The sequence below is a fragment of the Lucilia sericata genome, unplaced genomic scaffold, assembly GCF_015586225.1.
Source record: "Lucilia sericata isolate MDLA Ls3-8-SP2 unplaced genomic scaffold, ASM1558622v1 Contig000032F_arrow, whole genome shotgun sequence".
Taxonomy (NCBI): domain Eukaryota; kingdom Metazoa; phylum Arthropoda; class Insecta; order Diptera; family Calliphoridae; genus Lucilia; species Lucilia sericata.
In genome coordinates, this window is record NW_023994070.1 from 528,212 (window position 1) to 552,174 (window position 23,963).

The 23,963-nt window shown below is 33.3% G+C and overlaps 1 protein-coding gene across 4 annotated transcripts in view; it reads left to right on the forward strand.

Moving 5' to 3' along the window:
- Positions 1-23,963, forward strand: part of LOC119611996 (flightin) — a 149,292-nt gene that overhangs the window by 44,057 nt on the left and 81,272 nt on the right. For all 4 annotated transcript variants that reach the window (XM_037967709.1, XM_037967705.1, XM_037967723.1 and 1 more), the window contains 2 exons: positions 22,976-23,195; positions 23,252-23,407. In XM_037967709.1, the coding sequence (XP_037823637.1) occupies positions 22,976-23,195; positions 23,252-23,407 (376 nt within the window). The remainder of the gene's footprint in view (positions 1-22,975; positions 23,196-23,251; positions 23,408-23,963) is intronic.

Consider the following 23,963-nt stretch of genomic DNA (forward strand, 5'->3'; position numbering starts at 1 on the left):
ATTTCATACGGTAACAAACATTGTGTGTCAAAATTATTATTGTTATTTTTGTTAATTTTTTTTTTTAGCTATTCGGGGAAAAAATTGCAAATAAATGTAAAAAATATGCAAAATTAAAATGTAGAATTTAGTCATTTATGTAATATCATCCTGCCTATTGCTAATCCGGCAAATTTTACCGCAAATATTCACATGGATGTTAAAGATGTTAGTGCAATATTCTAACTCAAAAATTCTGCTCATTTATATGTTTATATGGATGTTAAAATTGTCTATACAAAATTTGCAGTTGCAAGTTCTGAGATATGCGAATTTTACTTATTTTGTATGTGTAGTACACATTTACGTTTAGGCTACACATTGTACCCATTGTTTCGGCTATTTTTCCTTTTTTACCCCTAAATATTTGAATTTCCATAAATCTCTTTTTTTCTGCAATTTAATGAAACAAAAGGAAAATCACTACAAAAAACCTATTGTTGAAATTAACATTTCATTTAGTTACTAACAGAGCACTTTTATGTTAAAAAAATATTCTACACAAAATGTTTATAGAATACAAATTTATGTTAAGAACGGTAACAGAACGAACGTTTAAGTTATAGAATAAGGGTATAAAACTGTTTATGTCGAATTTAATTCATGTCATATTCTGAAGAGGACCTAATATGGGAGGTAGGGGCAGTTATGGACCGATCCGCATACAATTTAGTTGCGAGATTTTTCCTGTTAAGTAATATCGTTTATGAGGAATTTCACTGCTAAATCGTCTTAAAATTAAATAAGGGCTCAGAATACATATACTTTGGTATATAATATAATAATAATAATACTTTTATAAATTTCTTTGTAAGTTTGTTTATTTGTTTGTGCGTCAATCACGCCTAAACGGATGGACCGAGTTTTTTCAAATTTGGAACGTAGGAAGATATATGTCTGGAAGCGTCAATAGGCTATATTACTTTTCGAAAATTGGACTAGAAGGGGGTAAAAAATGGGTGAAAACGGCGAAAAAAGGGCAAACTTGGTACTTTTGTGCATAAAAACTTATTTTTGTCTATTCTAATGCGAAAATATTTTCGATTTAGCATTCTAAAGTGTCAGAAATATGTATTAGCAAAGTTACGTTGCGAAAGTTTGACCAAAGCGGGTAAAAAATGCGGGAAATGATGAAAAACAGGCAAAATTACTTGTCCTTAAAAAGTGATTCTAAAACTAAATACTTTCGATTTAGCTTTTAAAGTGTCAAAAATATGTATTGGGAAAAATTCGTTGCGAAAGTTGGACCTGACGGGGAAATAGGCATGTGGGTAATTCAAACTTAACTGGTAAAAACTGGTAATTATGTGTAGTTTAGGTACTTTTTCGGAAATATGCAAATACTTGAGAAGTATTTTGCTGTATTCAGTCAAAAGGTATATTTTAGAAAACTTAAATTGGGTAAAAAGTGGAGTTTCGTGTTTTCTAAATATTTATTCTACAAATGATGCAATATTTATTAAATTTGGGAAGTCTGTATTTAATAGGGAAAGAGGGAAATGTTTTGCATTTTTGGCACTTTTTTCATACATTTTTTAAATGTTGCCATAACTCAATGATATCTCAATTGTAGCTTTATAAAATAACAAGAAGTACATTTGTGAATAATGGCTGGGCCGACTTTACGAAATTTTAAACAGAGATATATCTTTAATTAGAAGTTTCGATTGGTTATATCTTTATTCAAAAAAATCAGAAAGGGACGAAATACGGAACGCGGTAAAATTATAATTTTTTTAAAATTAAGAAACAAAAGTAATTTCTACTTACATATATACTTACCCCCTTATTCGCAAACAAAATTTTTATTTTATAAATTAGATTTTGTATGGAAATTTTGTTTTATAAACCTTTTACAAAATAAAAATGTTGTTTGTGAATAAGGGGATTAAAATTTTAATTATTAATAAATTTAAATTAAAAATTAAATAAAATTTATAAATATCAATATTTTTGACAAATTAAACAAAGGAAATATTTGTATTTTTTATACTTTTTGTGATGCAATTACGTCTTATTATGACAAACGACTGAATCGAATTTAATGAAATTTGAACAACACACTTTACGGTTTTGGAAGCTTTAATAGGCATTTTCCGAAACATGATTGAGTAAGTGGAGAAATTAGTACATACTTATTCAATGTCACTCGGGGGAGTTTTCCCGTTTTTCCTACCGAGCGCGTCCCCGGGTGGCGGATAGGGGGTGGTGATGGACCATCTGTTCTCCCCCAGTTTTAGTTTGACTCAAGCTGAGGGAGGGCAGATTGTCCACCACCTGGCAATATTATATTCCCCGCCGACCAAAAACTGGAAAAAAACATGAAAAATAAAAAGATGAAAGTTACGGTGCAGGGCCTAAATAACCCAGTACCGGCGGCAAGTGTTGATCCACTCGCGAGTCACGTGTCGTCGTCATCCTGCAATCGTGAGCAAAATACTACTACGGAGGTGGGTACCTTGGCCTCCGTGGCGGACAATGCGTCAAGTGTACAGCATGCCTTTAGCAAAAACATAGTGGTGAAAGAGAAGGATGTACTCGGAGAGAGCTCTAAGCTACCTCAGCCTTTAAATATAGGTGAGGGTTCCGACACTGAATCCTCAGAAGATAATAACAACACCATTATAGCAAATCCCAAAAAGGATGAAGTGGGACAAATGGTGAAACAGGTGAGTGATAGCATAGCTAAACAACCTATTACTAAGAAAAGACTATCTGTAGCACAGAGGAGAAAGTTGAAAAAGATGCTTCAGGAAATCATAATTAGTCAATCCAACGACACTCAAAAGGAAAAATCGGACTCTCTCACAAGATCTAAGGCAAAGAGGATCAGGTCTCCCGAAGAGTTGACAACCGAGAATAAACCTAAGAAGAAAAAGAGCTCCCCGTCTTCTAATACACAGTCGAAGCCAAGCCATACTTCACTCAAAGGAACCTCAAGTCAGAATCATGAGAGTAAGGGTGACAACGCCAAGATAGATATCCCAAAGACGACCACGTCGGCGAAAATAAACTCGAAGGTACGGATATCTCAAAAGAAGCACCGAAAAGCGAGAAAAGATAGGCTAGACAGTGGAAAAGGAAAAGAGCCACCATCTTACGCCAAAGTTGCCAAAAGAAGACACCGGGACGATCTCTGCTATGCAGTTTACGATGCCGGTAATCCTGCAGGCAAAATTCCAATAGACCAGGGGTCGGCAAACTTTTGAGTCTGAAGAGCCAAAATTTACAGTTTACAAAACATGGGTTTTAAAAGAGCCACAAAATGTTTGTTTATTAAAACATTACAAATACTTTATGAATTCACTTCAAAAACATTTTTTTTGTTTAATTATTTACAAGACGATTCTGCAAGGAATCTTTCTTATAGATTTTTGACTAGAAACACTTTTAGAATTTTTATGGGTCATTCGAATGCGTTTTTTAACACTTGTTATATAAATATATAACAGTTTGTTAGAGTGGAGCGACAGCGATATAATTAGGCAGCAATCGAGATAAAATTTTGCACAATTTTTTTTATACAAACAAAAAATTTACTGTGATGTATTGCGGTCATTGAACCATAATTGACCAACCCCAATTCAGAAAATTACTCTAACGATCATAATTGACTTAACAGTAGCAGTATAGAGACGAAATTCGACATAAACAAGTTGTATAAAAACAAAAATCTATCTTCCAAATTTGATTTTATCATAACTGGCTTAATAATGGCAATTTTATGACGAAATTCAACACAAACAGAAACAATAATCACTTTACCAAATTTGGGTACGGTCGGCTCATAATTGATCCTAACCCCCATATTAGATCCCCATTAGAAAATGACCATATCGCTCTTAAGTGACTTAATAATAGCAGTAAGCGACGAAATTTGACAAAAAACAGGTTTTATAAGAACAAAAAAATATCTGTACCAAATTTAATAAGGATGGATTCAAAATTGACCCTTCCCCCCATATGGAGTCCACTTTCGAAAGTTCCGACATACAACAGGCTAAAATACAAGTATAGTGATGAAAATCAACACAAACAAGTTTAATAGGATCCAAAACTTCATTACTAAATTTTGTAAGGATGGGTCCTTAATACTCTTTCTGGTCCCTTATTTATAGGCAAAAATTTTATGTCAAAAATATATCAATCTTTCATAGATCACTGTCATTAAAACGTGCAATATATAAATTTATAATTTTTTGCACCTTTTTATAAAAAAAGATTAAAGTTTAAAGTTTTGAGATAGACTAAGTTTTTAGTATTTAACTGTATCAAAATTCTCCACATTATTAATTAATTACTACATTTTAAATTTCCAAAATATATGTTTTAATTCGAAAAATTTCGGAATGTATGATCATGATTTACATCTTATCTAATGGCACCTCGTAGGATCACTGATATGATACCCCATTCGTTTATAGGGAACTTTTCAATTAACACTTTAAAGAATTAAACATTTTCTTACAATATTAACTTGTACATGGAACAAATTCAATGGGAGTGATAGGTTTGTATAGCTTTAGAAAGCTTGGATCATAACTTGTTGTTTATAGTTTCAAAAATGACTCTAAATTTTCATTTGTTAGTTGGCTTTTTACCTAAATCTCCCAACTTGCTTTTAAACTTTGACAATTTTCCACAACACAAAGCTTTACTTTTTAAATTGATCAACTGCATTTCTAGAGATCCAATACCAATTTCAAATGGCTCAATGAGGATTTATTCTCAAATGTATAATTGTAGGGGCAAATAAAAGCAAGGAAATGAGCGTAAAGCTAATTGTGTTCTTTCTTTCTCACACAAAAAGTATTTGTTTTTGTTTTGTTCATGTACAGAACGATTAAGCAAAGTTAAAAACTTTTGTATATTGTAGAAACGTTTGCGAAGTGTTTTGTTAGTTTTAATACATTGCTCGTTAATCGATTCGGAAAGATTTTAAAATATGCATACAAATATTTTTTTATAAAATAAATAAAATTTGTGTATGAAACTATAGAGCCACAGCTCCACATCCAAAGAGCCGCATTTGGCTCGCGAGCCATAGTTTGCCGACCCCTGCAATAGACCAACAGAGTAGGGTAGAAGATCTGGTGAACAATAAGATAGTGGACCACGCAATCGCTTCAAAGGGCAAACAACCAATAGAGAGCGTGAGCTGCGAGTTCAGAATGGGCGTGATGTTGATGAGGTTGGCATCTCACCAATGTGTTAGCACCCTAAGGAACTTGGTGGAAAGTATTCCTCCTCCCTGGGACGGCGCTAAGCTGGGACTGGCAAGGAAGAGCAAGCTTCCGGTGCTCTTAAAGTCCACTGGCTACATAAATGGATGGGGCAGTAAACTGGCTAATGAACGTATACTGGAAATTCTTGGTGGTCAAAATACTGAGCTGACCGTGGAAGAATGGGACGTCTTTTACAGGAAAGAAGAACCTGAGGAAACTTTATTTGTAATAGGTATCGACCAGAAATCTATGGCTAGTCTTGCCAAGAATAAAGGTAGGGCTTACTTCGCCTCTAAAGCTGTCATATTCAAAATTGGGCTGTTACAACAAGCCTCAGAAAGGACACTAAAATACTTAAGACCACAGCATCAGTAGCAACTACTGATAACGTTAAGGAATCAAATCCTAAAAGCGGGGAAGATACCACTAACTCGCCAAAAGAAGGTGCAGCTGCCCTTTCCAAAATTGGGGAGGCGCCGATTGTCAAAACCGGCCCCGATAAGGACACTAAAATACCTAAGACGGTACCCAAAGCATCATTAGCAAGTACTGGTAATTTTGAGGAGTCAAATCCTAAAAGCGAGGAGGAAATCACTCACTCGCCAGAAGACAGAACAGCAGTGCTGTCCAAAATTGGGAAAGTGTCGATTAAAAAGACTGCTCTTCCTATGCCTGATAAGGCCACCGCAGTGCCATCAATGGTACCCACTGCATCAATAGCCACTTCAGGTTACCCGGAGGAGTCAAATCCAACGAGCGGAGATGTGATCACTAGCTCGCTGGAAGACAGTTTAAATGGATGACAATTATTGAGGTTATCCAAATAAACCTCCATCGGAGCGAGACAGCTACCAACGCTCTGATGGCTAAAATTAACACAGGTAAGATACATATAGCTTTAATCCAGGAACCTTGGACGATTCGCAACAAGGTTTCTGGATTAAATCACGTAAATTTCCAACTTTTCTACGCTGATACAGGGTCTCGACCGAGAACATGTATCTTATGTCACAAGAATTTATGTTTTGTCCTCTCAACAGGATTATCCACATCGCATGCAACGGAACCTTGGACGATTCGCAACAAGGTTTCTGGATTAAATCACGTAAATTTCCAACTTTTCTACGCTGATACAGGGTCTCGACCGAGAACATGTATCTTATGTCACAAGAATTTATGTTTTGTCCTCTCAACAGGATTATCCACATCGCATGCAACGGAACCTTGGACGATTCGCAACAAGGTTTCTGGATTAAATCACGTAAATTTCCAACTTTTCTACGCTGATACAGGGTCTCGACCGAGAACATGTATCTTATGTCACAAGAATTTATGTTTTGTCCTCTCAACAGGATTATCCACATCGGATGCAACGGTACTGAAGCAAGGTCGTGGCAACATATACCTTGCATCTGTTTACCAGCCTTTCGATTCTCCGACACTACCACCAACGTCGGAGCTGATGAAACTGGTCGAAGAGGCACAAAGGCAAAATAAGAAAATTGTAATAGGTTGTGATGCCAACTCCCACCATGTAGCTTGGGGTAGTACAAACACCAATCGCAGGGGACAAGCCCTTATGGATTTCCTTAATACTAAAGACTTGATCACATCGAACTTTTGAACATAAGATTCAAAATACTACGGCCGCCACCAAAGCCGATAAAGTTTCGGAATAAGTCTAAAACTAATTGGACAATGTTCGGTTCCTGGGTAACCGGGGAGATCCGGAACTTTGGTAGGACTATTCGCAAACTATTTAACCGGGCACGGCGTAAAAAGACCGCAGTATACTGGGATGAGTATCGTAGTAAACTTGGTGAATATAAGAAAATTGTTCGTAAAGCCAAACGAGACTCCTGGAAACTTTTCTGTGAACAGGTAGACAGCGTAAATGACGTATCGAAGATAAAAAAATTCCTATCTAAAACTCATGTCCAACCAGAATCTATGGTCTATAATACGGGCAGGAGGTTGGAGGATATGGAGGAGACAATGAAACTCCTAATGGACTCTCATTTTCCACCCGGTATATCGAATAACATAGATGAACCGATATTGAAGGAAGGGGAGGCTAACACGGAAATTGTAATTACATCTGATATGGTTAAAGGGGCAATCAAGAGCTTCGCTCCCTATAAAGCTGCAGGGCTGGATGGCATTTTCCCGGCATTTTACAGATGGAGGCGGGACTGGTTTCCGTACATCTGTCTCAGATATTCACTGCATGCTTGAAATTCGCATATACCCCCATTAAATGGCAGGATGCAAGGGTAATATTTATACCTAAACCAGGGAAACCTAGCTATTCGACACCAAAGTCTTATCGACCGATAAGTCTTACGTCCTTCCTACTTAAAACCTTGGAACGGATAGTTAATAGTATGGTGAAAAGCAGTATACCCGACAAAGACCTAAAATTTAAGCAGCATGCTTATGTAAAGGGACGATCGGTGAAAACCGCTTTAAACGAAGTTCATCCTTTGATAGCAAACTGTATACACTGGCGGTATGCATTGACATCGAAGGCGCCTTCAATAACGTGCACACTGAAACTCTTATCCAATCCCTAGACCAGTTTTATGTTGACCGGGTGCTCCGTAACTGGATCAACCACATGCTAAGGAATAGATGGATAAGCTGCGAGATGTACGATATAACTATCAGGAAAAAGGTATTTCGCGGTATACCACAGGGTGGCATTTTGTCACCTTTACTCTGGGTTACAACGATTAATAGCCTCCTAAGGACCCTAACCGAGAAAAGACTTAGACCTGTCTGCTATGCAGACGATGTCGTAATACCTTTAAAGGGAAAGGATCCAAATTACTTGTGTAGATGAGCTGAGGAGGCTCTGAATACGGCCTTGAGCTGGGCTCAACCGAGAGGCCTAAATGTTAACCCGGCAAAAACGGAAATCTGTCTTTTCACAAGAAAGACAAAAATTTCTATGTATACTGAACCTTGCTTCCTGGGCAAGAAGATACCAGTGACAGACAAAGTTAAGTACTTAGGTGTAATCCTCGACCGGAAATTAAAATGGAGACACCACATAGAGGATAGGATCAACAAGGCACATCGGTGCTGGGCGATATGTAGGAGAATTATAGGCATGAAATGGGGTCTTAGTCCTACTATGACAAATTGGCTTTATAAAAGTGTAATTAGACCAATTCAAGCTTATGCTTCAATAATCTGGTGGACTGCTTTAGACAAAAAGTCCAATATCAAACTACTACAGGGAGTTCAGCGTACATGCTGCTTGGGTATAAGTGGTGCCATGTGTACTACTTCAACCAAAGCTCTGGAAACGTTGCTAGATATTCCACCCTTTGAAACATATTTAAGATATGAGGCGGGGCTTACAGCCGAACGGCTCTTTACATTAGGCGAACTGGCCAAAAGCCAGGACACGTCATCAATGTATACTAGACACATAGGAAGGTTATACACAATCATCGGACGTCCCTGATCGTATACCAGACACAGAATATGTCGGAAACTTTGAAACGCTGATCCCAGATAGAATGTCTTGGTCAAGCGGAACATTAGAGTAAATACCATTAGGAATCCGTTGTTACACGGATGGCTCTAAATTGGGGGACAAAGTGGGGCTGGGTTTCTATATTGAAGACCCAGAAACAGAAATATACCACCGTTTACCAAATCATAACACAAGCTTCCAGGCAGAAGTACGAGCAATAACGGAATGCGTAAATTGGATTAGAATATATGGCGCCCACAGCGCTTAATATATTTACCGACAGCCAGAAGGCAATTAGGGTGATATCAGGCGATAGAACTAAATCTAAGACCGTATTGGATTGTAACAAAGCTTTAACTGAATGTTCTCCCAGAGGTAAGGTTCACAACATATGGGTACCAGCCCACTCGGGAGTAGTCGGCAACGAAAGGGCGAATGTAATAGCTTTAAAGGGAAGGGAGCTCGAGGCAGTTAACCTGACAAACGCAAAACCATTCGACGCAACAAACGCTGAACTAAAAATATGGGTGAGAGAATCCCATAAGGCCTCTTGGAATAATGGAACCACGAAGTAGGCGGGCTTGCATTAGGGGGCGTGGCACCTCCCATATAAATTAAATACATAAATTCGTTTATCATGGAAACTATTACAGTTAGAATATTAACATTTTACACGAATAACTTTAACATCCATTTAAACATTTTGGGTAATAAATTGGCGGACTACCCATGAGGGGAGCGGCTCCTCCCATATTAATTAAATACAAAAATTCGTTTATTTGGGAAACTAAAGGGACTAAATTCTTCAAATTTTGCACGAAGAACTTAAATATTAATTTGAGCATTTTGGAGGAAAAAACAAGTAAGAAAGTATAGTCGGGCTTGGCCTACACCAGTTATGAATGGGGGTAAATTGTTTTTGTCATTCCGTTTGTAACACATCGAAATTTTCATCTAAGATCCATAAAAGTATATATATTCTGGATCCTTATTAAATTCTAAGACGAGAAGGTCCCCTTCAGAAAAAGACTTTAACGCTCATAACTGCCTTAAAGAACCATCTATAGCGATATTCGACATGAGCATATCTTATAGGAACCTTAATATCATTGTAAAATTTTATAAGTATCGGCCCATAATTGACCCTATATAAGGTCCCCTTCATAAAATAACTTTAACGCTAATAACTGCTTTAAAGAAGCATCTATAGCGATGGAATTCGACATGAACATATTTTATAGAAAACTTAATATCATTGTAAAATTGTATAAGGATAGGTCCATAATTGACCCTATCCCCCATATAAGGTCCCCTTCAGAAAATGACTTTAACGCTTATAACTGTCCAAAAGAAGCATCTATAGCGATGTAATTCGACGTGAACATTTCTTACAGGAACCTAAATCGCTTTGTATAATTTTAAAGGATCGGTTCATAATTGACCCTATCCCCATATAAGGTCCCCCTCAGAAAAAGACTTTAACGCTCATAAATGTCTAACAAAAATCTATAGCGATGAAATTCGACATGAATATATTGTATAGGAACCTTAATATCATTGTAACATTTTATAAGGATCGGCCCAAAATTGACCTTAGTCCCCATGTTAGGTCCCCTTCAGAAAATTACTTTAACGCTCATAACTGCCTTAAGGAAGCATCTATAGCGATGTAATTCGACATGAACATATTTTACAGGAACCTAAATCGCTTTGTAAAATTTTATAAGGATCGGTTCATAATTGATCCTACCCCCCATATAAGGTCCCCTTCAGAAAATAGCTTTGACGCTCATTACTGCCTAAACTTAAATCGTTCTAGAAAATTTGACGAGGATCGGTCCATAATTGACCAAAAAAAGCAATTTATTAACGAAAAACTTATTTTCTAAAAGAGGCTTTATATGGGGGATAGGAGCACATGTGGACCGATGCCGATGAAATGGGCTGAATAGATTTGCATTTATATAATCTATATATATAAAAATGAATGTGTGTTTGTTTGTATGTTTGAACGTTATAGACTACAAAACTGCTGAACCGATTTTCTTGAAATTTTCACAGCGTTTTCCTGTATGTCTGGAATAGGTAATAGGCTACTTTTTTTGAAATGTCAAGTGGGCGAGGTGCCACGCCCATATTAGAAAATATTAAATCCGTATATTTGAGATAATACAACAGTTAGAGTCAAATTTTTAGTGTCAATAGGATTATTTAGGACAAAAAGTAGGCGGACTAGCATTAGGGGGTGTGGCACCTCCCATATAAATTAAAAACAAAAATTCGTTTATCTTGGAAACAATTACAGTTAGAATCTTAAAATTTTGCACAAATAACTTTAACATCCATGCCAATAAATTGGCGGACTACCCATGAGGGGAGCGGCACCTCCCATATTAATTAAATGCAAAAATTCGTTTATCTGGGAAACTAATATAACTAAATTCTTTAACTTTTGCACTAAGAACTAAAATATTCGTCTGAGCCCCCATATGAATTTAATAGAAAAATTCGTATATCTGAGAAACTATTAGAGCTAGAATCTTCAAATTTTACTTGAAGAACCTTGACATTCATCTGAACAATTAGAGCATAACGGGCGGATTTTCAATGGGGTACTTGGTACCTCCCATATTAATTAAATACAAAATTTCGTTTATCTGGCAAACTAATAGAACTAGATTCTTCAAATTTTGCACAAATTACTTTAATATTCATCTAAACATTTTGGAGAAAAAAAGGCGGGCTTTTATCTTGGGGGCTTGAAACCCCCACATGAATTTAATAGAAAAATTCTTATATCTGAGAAACTATTAGATGTAGAATCTTTAAATATTACATGAAGTACTTTGACATTAATGTGAACATTTAGGAAACAATTGGCGGACTTTAAATGGGGGACTTGGCACTTCCCATATTAATTAAATACAAACATTTATTTATCTGGGAAACTAATAGAACTAGATTCTTTAAATTTTGCATAAATTACTTTAATATTCAACTGAAAATTTTGGGGGAAAACGAGCGGAATTTCATATGGGGGGCGTGGAGCCCCCATATGAATTAATTAGACAAAATCGTATATCTTAGAAACTATATCTTCAAATTTTACTTGAAAAACTTTGACATTCATCTGAACAATTAGAGTATAACGGGCGGACTTTCAATGGGGAACTTGACAACTCCCATATGACTTAAATATAAAATTTCGTTTATCTGGGAAACTAATAGAACTAGATTCTTCAAATTTTGCAGAAATTACATCAATAATCATATGAATATTTTGGAGGAAAAATATCGGACTGTCATCTGGGGAGCTTGAAGCAACCACATGAATGAAATAGAATAATTGTATATCTGGAAACTACTAGAGCTAGAATCTTAAAATTTTACATAAAAAACTCAGACATTCAGTGAACATTTAGAGAATAACGGGCGAGCTTTCAATTGGGGGCTTGGCACTACATAAATGAATTAAATACAAAATTTCGTATATCTTGGAAACTATTATATTATTCAAATTTTTCATAGATAGATAGAAATTGGCGAACTTTCAGTAATTTGCTTGGCATCTCTAATATGTAACATATTGTAAATCTAGAGAACTATTGCAGTTAGAATCTTCAAAATCGTTAAATCGTTAATAATAATAATAATAATAATAATAATAATAATAATAATAATAATAATAATAATAATAATAATAATAATAATAATAATAATAATAATAATAATAATAATAATAATAATAATAATAATAATAATAATGATTTCAAGTAGGCGAGGTGCCACGCCTACTTATTTAATAGCTATTAAAAGTCATATATCTTGGAAACTGGTACAATTAGAGCCGATGAAATGGGCTGAATAGATTTGCATTTATATAATCTATATATATAAAAATGAATGTGTGTTTGTTTGTATGTTTGAACGTTATAGACTACAAAACTGCTGAACCGATTTTCTTGAAATTTTCACAGCGTTTTCCTGTATGTCTGGAATAGGTAATAGGCTACTTTTTTTGAAATGTCAAGTGGGCGAGGTGCCACGCCCATATTAGAAAATATTAAATCCGTATATTTGAGATAATACAACAGTTAGAGTCAAATTTTTAGTGTCAATAGGATTATTTAGGACAAAAAGTAGGCGGACTAGCATTAGGGGGTGTGGCACCTCCCATATAAATTAAAAACAAAAATTCGTTTATCTTGGAAACAATTACAGTTAGAATCTTAAAATTTTGCACAAATAACTTTAACATCCATGCCAATAAATTGGCGGACTACCCATGAGGGGAGCGGCACCTCCCATATTAATTAAATGCAAAAATTCGTTTATCTGGGAAACTAATATAACTAAATTCTTTAACTTTTGCACTAAGAACTAAAATATTCGTCTGAGCCCCCATATGAATTTAATAGAAAAATTCGTATATCTGAGAAACTATTAGAGCTAGAATCTTCAAATTTTACTTGAAGAACCTTGACATTCATCTGAACAATTAGAGCATAACGGGCGGATTTTCAATGGGGTACTTGGTACCTCCCATATTAATTAAATACAAAATTTCGTTTATCTGGCAAACTAATAGAACTAGATTCTTCAAATTTTGCACAAATTACTTTAATATTCATCTAAACATTTTGGAGAAAAAAAGGCGGGCTTTTATCTTGGGGGCTTGAAACCCCCACATGAATTTAATAGAAAAATTCTTATATCTGAGAAACTATTAGATGTAGAATCTTTAAATATTACATGAAGTACTTTGACATTAATGTGAACATTTAGGAAACAATTGGCGGACTTTAAATGGGGGACTTGGCACTTCCCATATTAATTAAATACAAACATTTATTTATCTGGGAAACTAATAGAACTAGATTCTTTAAATTTTGCATAAATTACTTTAATATTCAACTGAAAATTTTGGGGGAAAACGAGCGGAATTTCATATGGGGGGCGTGGAGCCCCCATATGAATTAATTAGACAAAATCGTATATCTTAGAAACTATATCTTCAAATTTTACTTGAAAAACTTTGACATTCATCTGAACAATTAGAGTATAACGGGCGGACTTTCAATGGGGAACTTGACAACTCCCATATGACTTAAATATAAAATTTCGTTTATCTGGGAAACTAATAGAACTAGATTCTTCAAATTTTGCAGAAATTACATCAATAATCATATGAATATTTTGGAGGAAAAATATCGGACTGTCATCTGGGGAGCTTGAAGCAACCACATGAATGAAATAGAATAATTGTATATCTGGAAACTACTAGAGCTAGAATCTTAAAATTTTACATAAAAAACTCAGACATTCAGTGAACATTTAGAGAATAACGGGCGAGCTTTCAATTGGGGGCTTGGCACTACATAAATGAATTAAATACAAAATTTCGTATATCTTGGAAACTATTATATTATTCAAATTTTTCATAGATAGATAGAAATTGGCGAACTTTCAGTAATTTGCTTGGCATCTCTAATATGTAACATATTGTAAATCTAGAGAACTATTGCAGTTAGAATCTTCAAAATCGTTAAATCGTTAATAATAATAATAATAATAATAATAATAATAATAATAATAATAATAATAATAATAATAATAATAATAATAATAATAATAATAATAATAATAATAATAATAATAATAATAATAATAATAATAATAATAATAATGATTTCAAGTAGGCGAGGTGCCACGCCTACTTATTTAATAGCTATTAAAAGTCATATATCTTGGAAACTGGTACAATTAGAGTTCTCAAATTTTGACGGACAACTTTGACATCCATAAGAATATTTTTGCGCAAAATGGACGGAATGATTATAGTGAGCATGGCACCTTCCATATTAAGAAAATATTAAATCAGTATATCTCGGAAAATGTAACAGTTAGAGACCTCGAATTTGGTCGGAGCCACATAAGTATCAATATGATTAGCTAGGATAAAAAGTTGGCGGACTAGCAGCAGGGGGCGTGGCACCTCTCATATTAATTAAATACACTAATTCGTTTATCTTAGAAACTATTAGAGTTAAAAGCATCAAATTTTGCACGAAGAACTTTAGCATCCATGTAAATATTTTGGGTAATAAATTGGCAGACTACCAACGGGGGGTAGACTGCACCTCCCATATGATACAACAAAATATTTTATCTAAGAAACTAATAGAACAAGATTCCTAAAATTTTGCAAAAAGGACTTTCATATTCATCTGAATATTTTGGGGGAAAAAAGCGGACTTTCATCGGGGGGCGGCTTGGAACCCCCATATGAATTATATAGAAAAATTTGTATTTCTGAGATACTATAGCCATGTGAACATTTAGAGAAAAATGGGCGGACTTTCCCATTTGAATTAAATTCGAAAAAATTGGCGAACTTGCAATAATTTGCTTTTAGCGTAGCATAGCACACTGGGTATAGCTAGTATGTATATAAAACAGACTGTTTGTTTGTGTGTTTGTTTGTTACGCTTTCACGGCAAAACTGCTCAACCGATTTACATGAAATTTGGACCGCTAATATCTAACCCCAAAAGGAGCAATATGCTATATAAGATCATGATCGAATGCCACGCCCTTTTTTCCGCCCACTTTTTGTAAAACTATTATAACACCAATTTTGCAATCACAATATGCGAAAACTACTAAACATGAAATTTCGCATACCGATAGGTATAAGCTCGAAAAGGGCTACAGGATATATATAAGATCTTGAACTGATGCCACGCTCGCTTATACGCTCACTTTTTATAAAACTATCCTTAGGGCATGGCCCTTTTTACGCCAACTTTTTGTAAAACAATTATTATACCAAATTTACCAATTTACATACAAAAAAGTACTAATCCGATTTTCATGAAATCTGTTATAATGAATGTTGTGGAATGAACAGTAGGACACATTACATTTTCAAAACGTATAATATATAATAATAAATATATATGAGACTCTTTTATTACTCTTTCACTACATAATTACAAAACCGATATACATAAAATCCGCCATATTAATAGATCTGACCTCAGAAGTTAAAAATTACTCTATATGACATTGATTTGATGCTACGCACATTTTTATGTTCACTTTTAAAATAACAGTTAATACACCAAATTTCTATGCTAAATATAAAAAAACATGAACCAATTTTCAAGAAATTTGGCAACAGACAGTGAATTTTTGGAATGAACTTTTTGATCTGGATTTTATGCTTCATGAAATTTTGCATGATAATAGATCTATCGTGGAAGTTTAGATAGGTGTTTGAGGAAGAGAATGTTTAATACATCAAATCCGAATAAATACACCTGTACCACTAATTTCGGGCCTGTTGTGATCTTAATGAAATGCAATGACCTTTTTCCGTTAATTTTTTGTAACAATTACAATGCTCATGATATATACTTCTTATAGTATATGAGAATTATTATTAAGGTAGTTAAAATTTTAATCAAACATTAATTTTTATTTGAAAACTCTAAAACGTTTGTAGGCCCTTAACTTACTTTACGACTAGGTAAAAAAACTGTAATCAATTTAATTTATTATCAAAATCGATTTTCAATTAAAGCGTAAAATCGGTTGTAGATTCGTATATCCCATCACTTATATTTTCCACCGGAAAACTATTATTATTTCAAAACCTGTAATCCGCTGTATATCCACGAAAAAACTATTTTAAAACAGAATCAGATGTAGTTTACTACGATCAAAAAATAGCATATGGAAATTTTTTATCAATGTTATATTGTCCTAGATCCGTATATCGCTAATATTTTCCACCTACGTGCCACTTTGGTATGCAGAATAAAAACTACTGAACAAAAACCATCTAGAAAATCATTCATATCTCCCTTTAAAATTTTTATTTATATAACTCTCAATTCGAGAAAACAAAAAAGATCCGTTAGGTTATGTTGATAGGAGGATGTATACTACATCAAATCCGTTAGGTTAGGTTGATAGGAGGACTATCGGGCCTGTTGTGCGCTCCTTAAAGATCCGTAATCATTCATATTTTCCATACAAATCGAGTTTTATATCAAAAATATAAAATTTAAATTTATTTTTAAATCGATATAACAATAAATAAACCATCAAAAAATTATCTTGATATAAATTCGGTTGTCATTTTTAAATGCAGCTCAAATCTGAAAAAACCATGATATGTATTTGACTACTATTAGAGTGTCCTGAAAGACAGCACTTTTGCAAATCTCAAACGATGCATGAATTCATTTTTCAATATTTTTTTTACTTTTAGAAAATAATCCACCAAACACTCTGCACGTATGTAGCGTCGTATTTATTCCAAGCTTTTCAAATTGAATAATGATTTTGAATAATTCCAGCACACATTTTCCATTAACAAATTCAGAAATTTTTTAATTAAAGGAAGATGTGGATATTTTAATAAGTAAAATTATTTAGGTAACTTGTATGTATTTCTAACGATATTTGACCTTTAAACCTTTATTTCTTCGGATTTAATAAGTGGTGTCTAAATTCATCTAAAACTTTAGTCTGGAGGCATAAGCTAATAAATAAAAATAATATTTTTAAACATACTTTTTTATAAACGGATGTATTTTTGAGAAACAATGACGACAAAACGGTGGTTTTACTCTTTAATGAACACCTCAAAATTGTTTGTCAAATTAAAAGTAGTTTTGTTTTCTTTGCCAAGATCAAGGTTTCTTCATATTTTCCTAGGAAAGAAAAAAACCGAGTTTTGTTCTTTTTAAAGGAATTTGAAATCAATGAGCGCAAATTTTCATGAGTTTGTGCAGAATTTCTTATAATCGTTTCAGAGTTTTTTCAATTGCATGTACTTTTTCAAACAGCAAAAAAATCGCTTGAAATTTTATACGGTTAATGGTACGTATTTTTGAAATTAAAAAATGTCCCCAAAGACACCAGCACTACAATTCAAAGTACGGTGTGACCCAATTTAAATTGAACAGTTCTTTAAATCTACTGCACATGGAAAAAATAAAACAAATGATTTGAAAGTGTCCTTAGTTCCCTACCAGTGATTGAAAATGCTGATTTCAGCATAATTTCTCAAAAAAAGTTTCTTAAATTTTTCTACAAATTATTAAAAATTTTCTAATTTATGCTCATTTACAATTTCTACATTTTTAAGGGACTTTTTGGTCCAGAAACTGACATTAAGGATTAAAAAAGGCAGAAAAATATAATAACTATTTTATCGTTATAAGCTAAATTTTGATATCTATTTCAAAAAAAGCCATTACAGAAAAATATTCTCTTTACTTTTCCGGGCAACGCCGGGTAAACGGAGGTAGTAATAATATAAAAAATGTAAAGTGCATTTGAGTGCAATGTGTCATGTTGCACATATGTTACACACAAAACACTCACATGTACTAAATATCACTCAAATGTGATAGCCAATAGGAAAATAGAATTATAATTAGACTAATTAATTAATTAATTAATATGTGAGGGGCCAATCCCCCTATTGAAAGTCCGCAAATTTTTCTTTAAATGTTCGCATGAATGTCAAAGTTCTTCGTGTAAAATTTGAAGATTCTAGCTTCTACAGTATCTCAGATATACAAATTTGTCTATATAATTCATATGGGGGTTCCAAGACACCCCCTGATCAAAGTCCGCTTTTTTCCCCCAAAATGTTCAGATGAATATGAAAGTCCTTTTGGCAAAATTTTAGGAATCTAGTTCTATTAGTTTCTTAGATAAAATATTTTTTTGTATTTAATTCATATGGGAGGTGCCGCTCCCCCCATTGATAGTCCGCCTATTTATTACCCAAAATATTTCCATGGATGCTAAAGTTCTTCTTGCAAAATTGGAAGCTTTTAACTCTAATAGTTTCCAAGATAAACGAATTTTTGTATTCAATTAAGGAGGTGCCACGCCCCTGCTGCTAGTCCGCCCACTGATTTAATATTTTCTTAATATGGAAGGTGCCACGCCCACTATAGTCATTCCGCCCATTTTGGTAAAAAATATTGTTATGAAAACTCTAATTGTACCAGTTTCCTAGATATATGACTTTTAATAGCTATTAAATAAGTAGGCGTGGCAACTCGCCTACTTGAAAAAATTTCAAGAAAATCGGTCCAGCCGTTTAGCCGTCTATAGACTTCAAACAAACACCAATTTTGCAATCACAATATGCAAAAACTACTAAACATGAAATTTCGCATACCGATAGGTATAAGCTCGAAAAGGACTACAGGATATATATAAGATCTTGAACTGATGCCACGCTCCTTTATACGCTCACTTTTATAAAACTATCCTTACCTATATCCTATCCTACAATTATATGAAATCTCTTTCTGTCTGTTTGTTACGCTTTCACGGCCAAACTACTGAACCGATTTACATAAAATTTAGAACACTAATAGTTCTATTCTAAGTGGAACAATAGGCTATATAAAATCATGATTGGACGTCACGATTCCTGTTATGCTCACTTTATTCTATATAATTGTTTATACAAAATTTTCATTCAAGACTTACAGAAAACTACTGAACCGTTTTACGTGAAATTTGGTATGCCGATAGGTCTGACCTCAGGAGGAACTATAAACTATATAAGATCTGGATCGGACGCCATGCCCCTTTTTACGCCAACTTTTTGTAAAACAATTATTATACCAAATTTACCAATTTACTTACAAAAAAGTACTAATCCGATTTTCATGAAATCTGTTATAATGAATGTTGTGGAATGAACAGTAGGACACATTACATTTTCAAAACGTATAATATATAATAATAAATATATATGAGACTCTTTTATTACTCTTTCACTACATAATTACAAAACCGATATACATAAAATCCGCCATATTAATAGGTCTGACCTCAGAAGTTAAAAATTACTCTATATGACATTGATTTGATGCTACGCACATTTTTATGTTCACTTTTAAAATAACAGTTAATACACCAAATTTCTATGCTAAATATAAAAAAACATGAACCAATTTTCAAGAAATTTGGCAACAGACAGTGAATTTTTGGAATGAACTTTTTGATCTGGATTTTATGCTTCATGAAATTTTGCATGATAATAGATCTATCGTGGAAGTTTAGATAGATGTTTGAGGAAGAGAATGTTTAATACATCAAATCCGAATAAATACACCTGTACCACTAATTTCGGGCCTGTTGTGATCTTAATGAAATGCAATGACCTTTTTCCGTTAATTTTTTGTTACAATTACAATGCTCATGATATATACTTCTTATAGTATATGAGAATTATTATTAAGGTAGTTAAAATTTTAATCAAACATTAATTTTTATTTGAAAACTCTAAAACGTTTGTAGGCCCTTAACTTACTTTACGACTAGGTAAAAAACTGTAATCAATTTAATTTATTATCAAAATCGATTTTCAATTAAAGCGTAAAATCGGTTGTAGATTCGTATATCCCATCACTTATATTTTCCACCGGAAAACTATTATTATTTCAAAACCTGTAATCCGCTGTATATCCACGAAAAAACTATTTTAAAACAGAATCAGATGTAGTTTACTACGATCAAAAAATAGCATATGGAAATTTTTTATCAATGTTATATTGTTCTAGATCCGTATATCGCTAATATTTTCCACCTACGTGCCACTTTGGTATGCAGAATAAAAACTACTGAACAAAAACCATCTAGAAAATCATTCATATCTCCCTTTAAAATTTTTATTTATATAATTCTCAATTCGAGAAAACAAAAAAGATCCGTTAGGTTAGGTTGATAGGAGGATGTATACTACATCAAATCCGTTAGGTTAGGTTGATAGGAGGACTATCGGGCCTGTTGTGCGCTCCTTAAAGATCCGTAATCATTCATATTTTCCATACAAATCGAGTTTTATATCAAAAATATAAAATTTAAATTTATTTTTAAATTTAAAATTATTTTAAATTTAAATTTATTTTTAAAAATCGCTTGAAATTTTATACGGTTAATGGTACGTATTTTTGAAATTAAAAAATGTCCCCAAAGACACCAGCACTACAATTCAAAGTACGGTGTGACCCAATTTAAATTGAACAGTTCTTTAAATCTACTGCACATGGAAAAAATAAAACAAATGATTTGAAAGTGTCCTTAGTTCCCTACCAGTGATTGAAAATGCTGATTTCAGCATAATTTCTCAAAAAAAGTTTCTTAAATTTTTCTACAAATTATTAAAAATTTTCTAATTTATGCTCATTTACAATTTCTACATTTTTAAGGGACTTTTTGGTCCAGAAACTGACATTAAGGATTAAAAAAGGCAGAAAAATATAATAACTATTTTATCGTTATAAGCTAAATTTTGATATCTATTTCAAAAAAAGCCATTACAGAAAAATATTCTCTTTACTTTTCGAAGAAACCCGGGCAACGCCGGGTACACGGAGGTAGTAATAACATAAAAAATGTAAAGTGCATTTGAGTGCAATGTGTCATGTTGCACATATGTTACACACAAAACACTCACATGTACTAAATATCACTCAAATGTGATAGCCAATAGGAAAATAGAATTATAATTAGACTAAGATAGATTATTAATTAGAATAAGAGAAGGGATACTAAAATATAGTATACTAGCTATACCCAGTGTGCTTTGCTACACTAAAAGCAAAAAACCCACTTACACATGAGAAATGCCACTCAAATTATTGCAAGTTCGCCAATTTTTCCGAATTTAATTAATATGTGAGGGGCCAATCCCCCTATTGAAAGTCCGCCAATTTTTCTTTAAATGTTTGCATGAATGTCAAAGTTCTTCGTGTAAAATTTGAAGATTCTAGCTTCTACAGTATCTCAGATATACAAATTTGTCTATATAATTCATATGGGGGTTCCAAGCCACCCCCTGATCAAAGTCCGCTTTTTTCCCCCAAAATGTTCAGATGAATATGAAAGTCCTTTTGGCAAAATTTTAGGAATCTAGTTCTATTAGTTTCTTATATAAAATATTTTTTTGTATTTAATTCATATGGGAGGTGCCGCTCCCCCCATTGATAGTCCGCCTATTTATTACCCAAAATATTTCCATGGATGCTAAAGTTCTTCTTGCAAAATTGGAAGCTTTTAACTCTAATAGTTTCCAAGATAAACGAATTTTTGTATTCAATTAAGGAGGTGCCACGCCCCTGCTGCTAGTCCGCCCACTGATTTAATATTTTCTTAATATGGAAGGTGCCACGCCCACTATAGTCATTCCGCCCATTTTGGTAAAAAATATTGTTATGAAAACTCTAATTTTACCAGTTTCCAAGATATATGACTTTTAATAGCTATTAAATAAGTAGGCGTGGCAACTCGCCTACTTCACAAATTTCAAGAAAATCGGTCCAGCCGTTTAGCCGTCTATAGACTTCAAACAAACAAACAAATCCACAAACAAATAAACACACATTAATTTTTATATATTTATATATTTAGATCAATGTTGCCCAAAATCGCGATTCCTATCACGCGAGATAGGGCAAGAAATTTCTGGTGACGTTGCGTTGACTCACCTACGCTATAAGCTTACTTGTGTATTTTCTTATTTGAGCATGTATTAGTTGATTATCTCTCAACTTGCAAAACAAAATCAACTCAGTTGCTGATCAGCATTTGTCGAAGTAAGATCTGTACGCAACTTTTTTTTAAAATCCACACAGAAATACAACAACAAAATTTTTAGAAAGCCGAATTTATGTAGATGAATGAGAGAGCACAGCTGATAGTTTTTTATATATGAACTTTAATGTACGCTTTCTGTCAAAATCCATAATATCTATTTGACAGTTAGAATATACTTTTTAGTTCGCAGTCATTTTATTAGTATAGTTTTATTTTGGGTTACATTTTGTTCTCTGCTGCTTTACCAATACAAATTGATGTGTAACAGTATGTGTATGGGCAGCACTGATATAGATAGATAAACCCCGAAATTATACAAATAAAACCAGACTTTGTTAAACCTTTACAAAGACTCATCTCCTTATTAAATAGGGACTTTGCGCTCTTCGGAAATTGGCGCATTGGAGACCATAGGCATCTGGTTGCCGGTCTAAGATTAAAATAATAATAATAAATTATAAAAAAAATTCCCACATTTAAACATTACAATAGTTAATAAAACATTATTATCTAACACATTTTAATTTATTTAATTTTTAGACAGTCAAAATAAAAGTAAAACATTAATTTTTACATAACTTTCCAGATATGGGTGATGAAGAAGATCCATGGGCAATCGATGAGACGACCGAAACAAATGATTCTCAGGAAACATCCCAACAAGAAACATTAATTAGTCAAACAGATGGTGTTGCATCCGATCAGACAAACAAAGAAAATGTCGAAGATGATTTGGCTCCGCCGCCACCGCCTCCAGAGGATGATGGTTATAGAAAACCTGTTCAGTTGTATAGACATTGGGTTAGGTAAGTAAAAATAAAAATTAAAATACAGTTCAACAAAAATAAAAAATATATTTTAGGCCTAAATTCCTCCAATACAAATACATGTATAATTATAGAACAAATTATTATGATGATGTTATTGATTACTTAGATAAAAAACAAGTTGGAGTACCAAGAGATATCCCAAGAGCTCAAACATGGGCGGAACGTGTATTAAGGACAAATTATTCCAGGTTTGTATACAAACATAATTTCTAAATTGTCTTGTAAAAAACAAAAATTTTATCCTTTCAAGTAAATTGAAAATAAACTTGTTAGAATGCTACATATATTTGGCTATGACAAATCTTTGATACCCTTTACCAAAGAATAATAAGAAGTTGGACTATGACATTGTTTTACAACAATAACATTTTATTCTCTTCACAGACGAGTTCTGTGTAAATTCAACACACTTGTGAGAACTCAATTCTCTCACAATACTTCAAAACTTTTTCGCGAAAATACCGGGATAATAGGACTTGAACGACGTTTTTTCACAAACACATAACTATTTTTTAATTTTTTACACAATTTTATCGCATTTAACAATTCGAAATATTTTTATTTTTCACAAACTAAAAAAATATTTTTTTAATTTTTTTGACAATTAATTTTTGTGTGTTGAAATTAAAATTGACAAAACAAAGTTGTATATTTTGGTATTGAAAATGAAAAAATTATTTAAAATAAACTTATTTTTTTGCTAAAAAAGAGATTTTAAGTCCGAAAAATATATTTATTAAATGT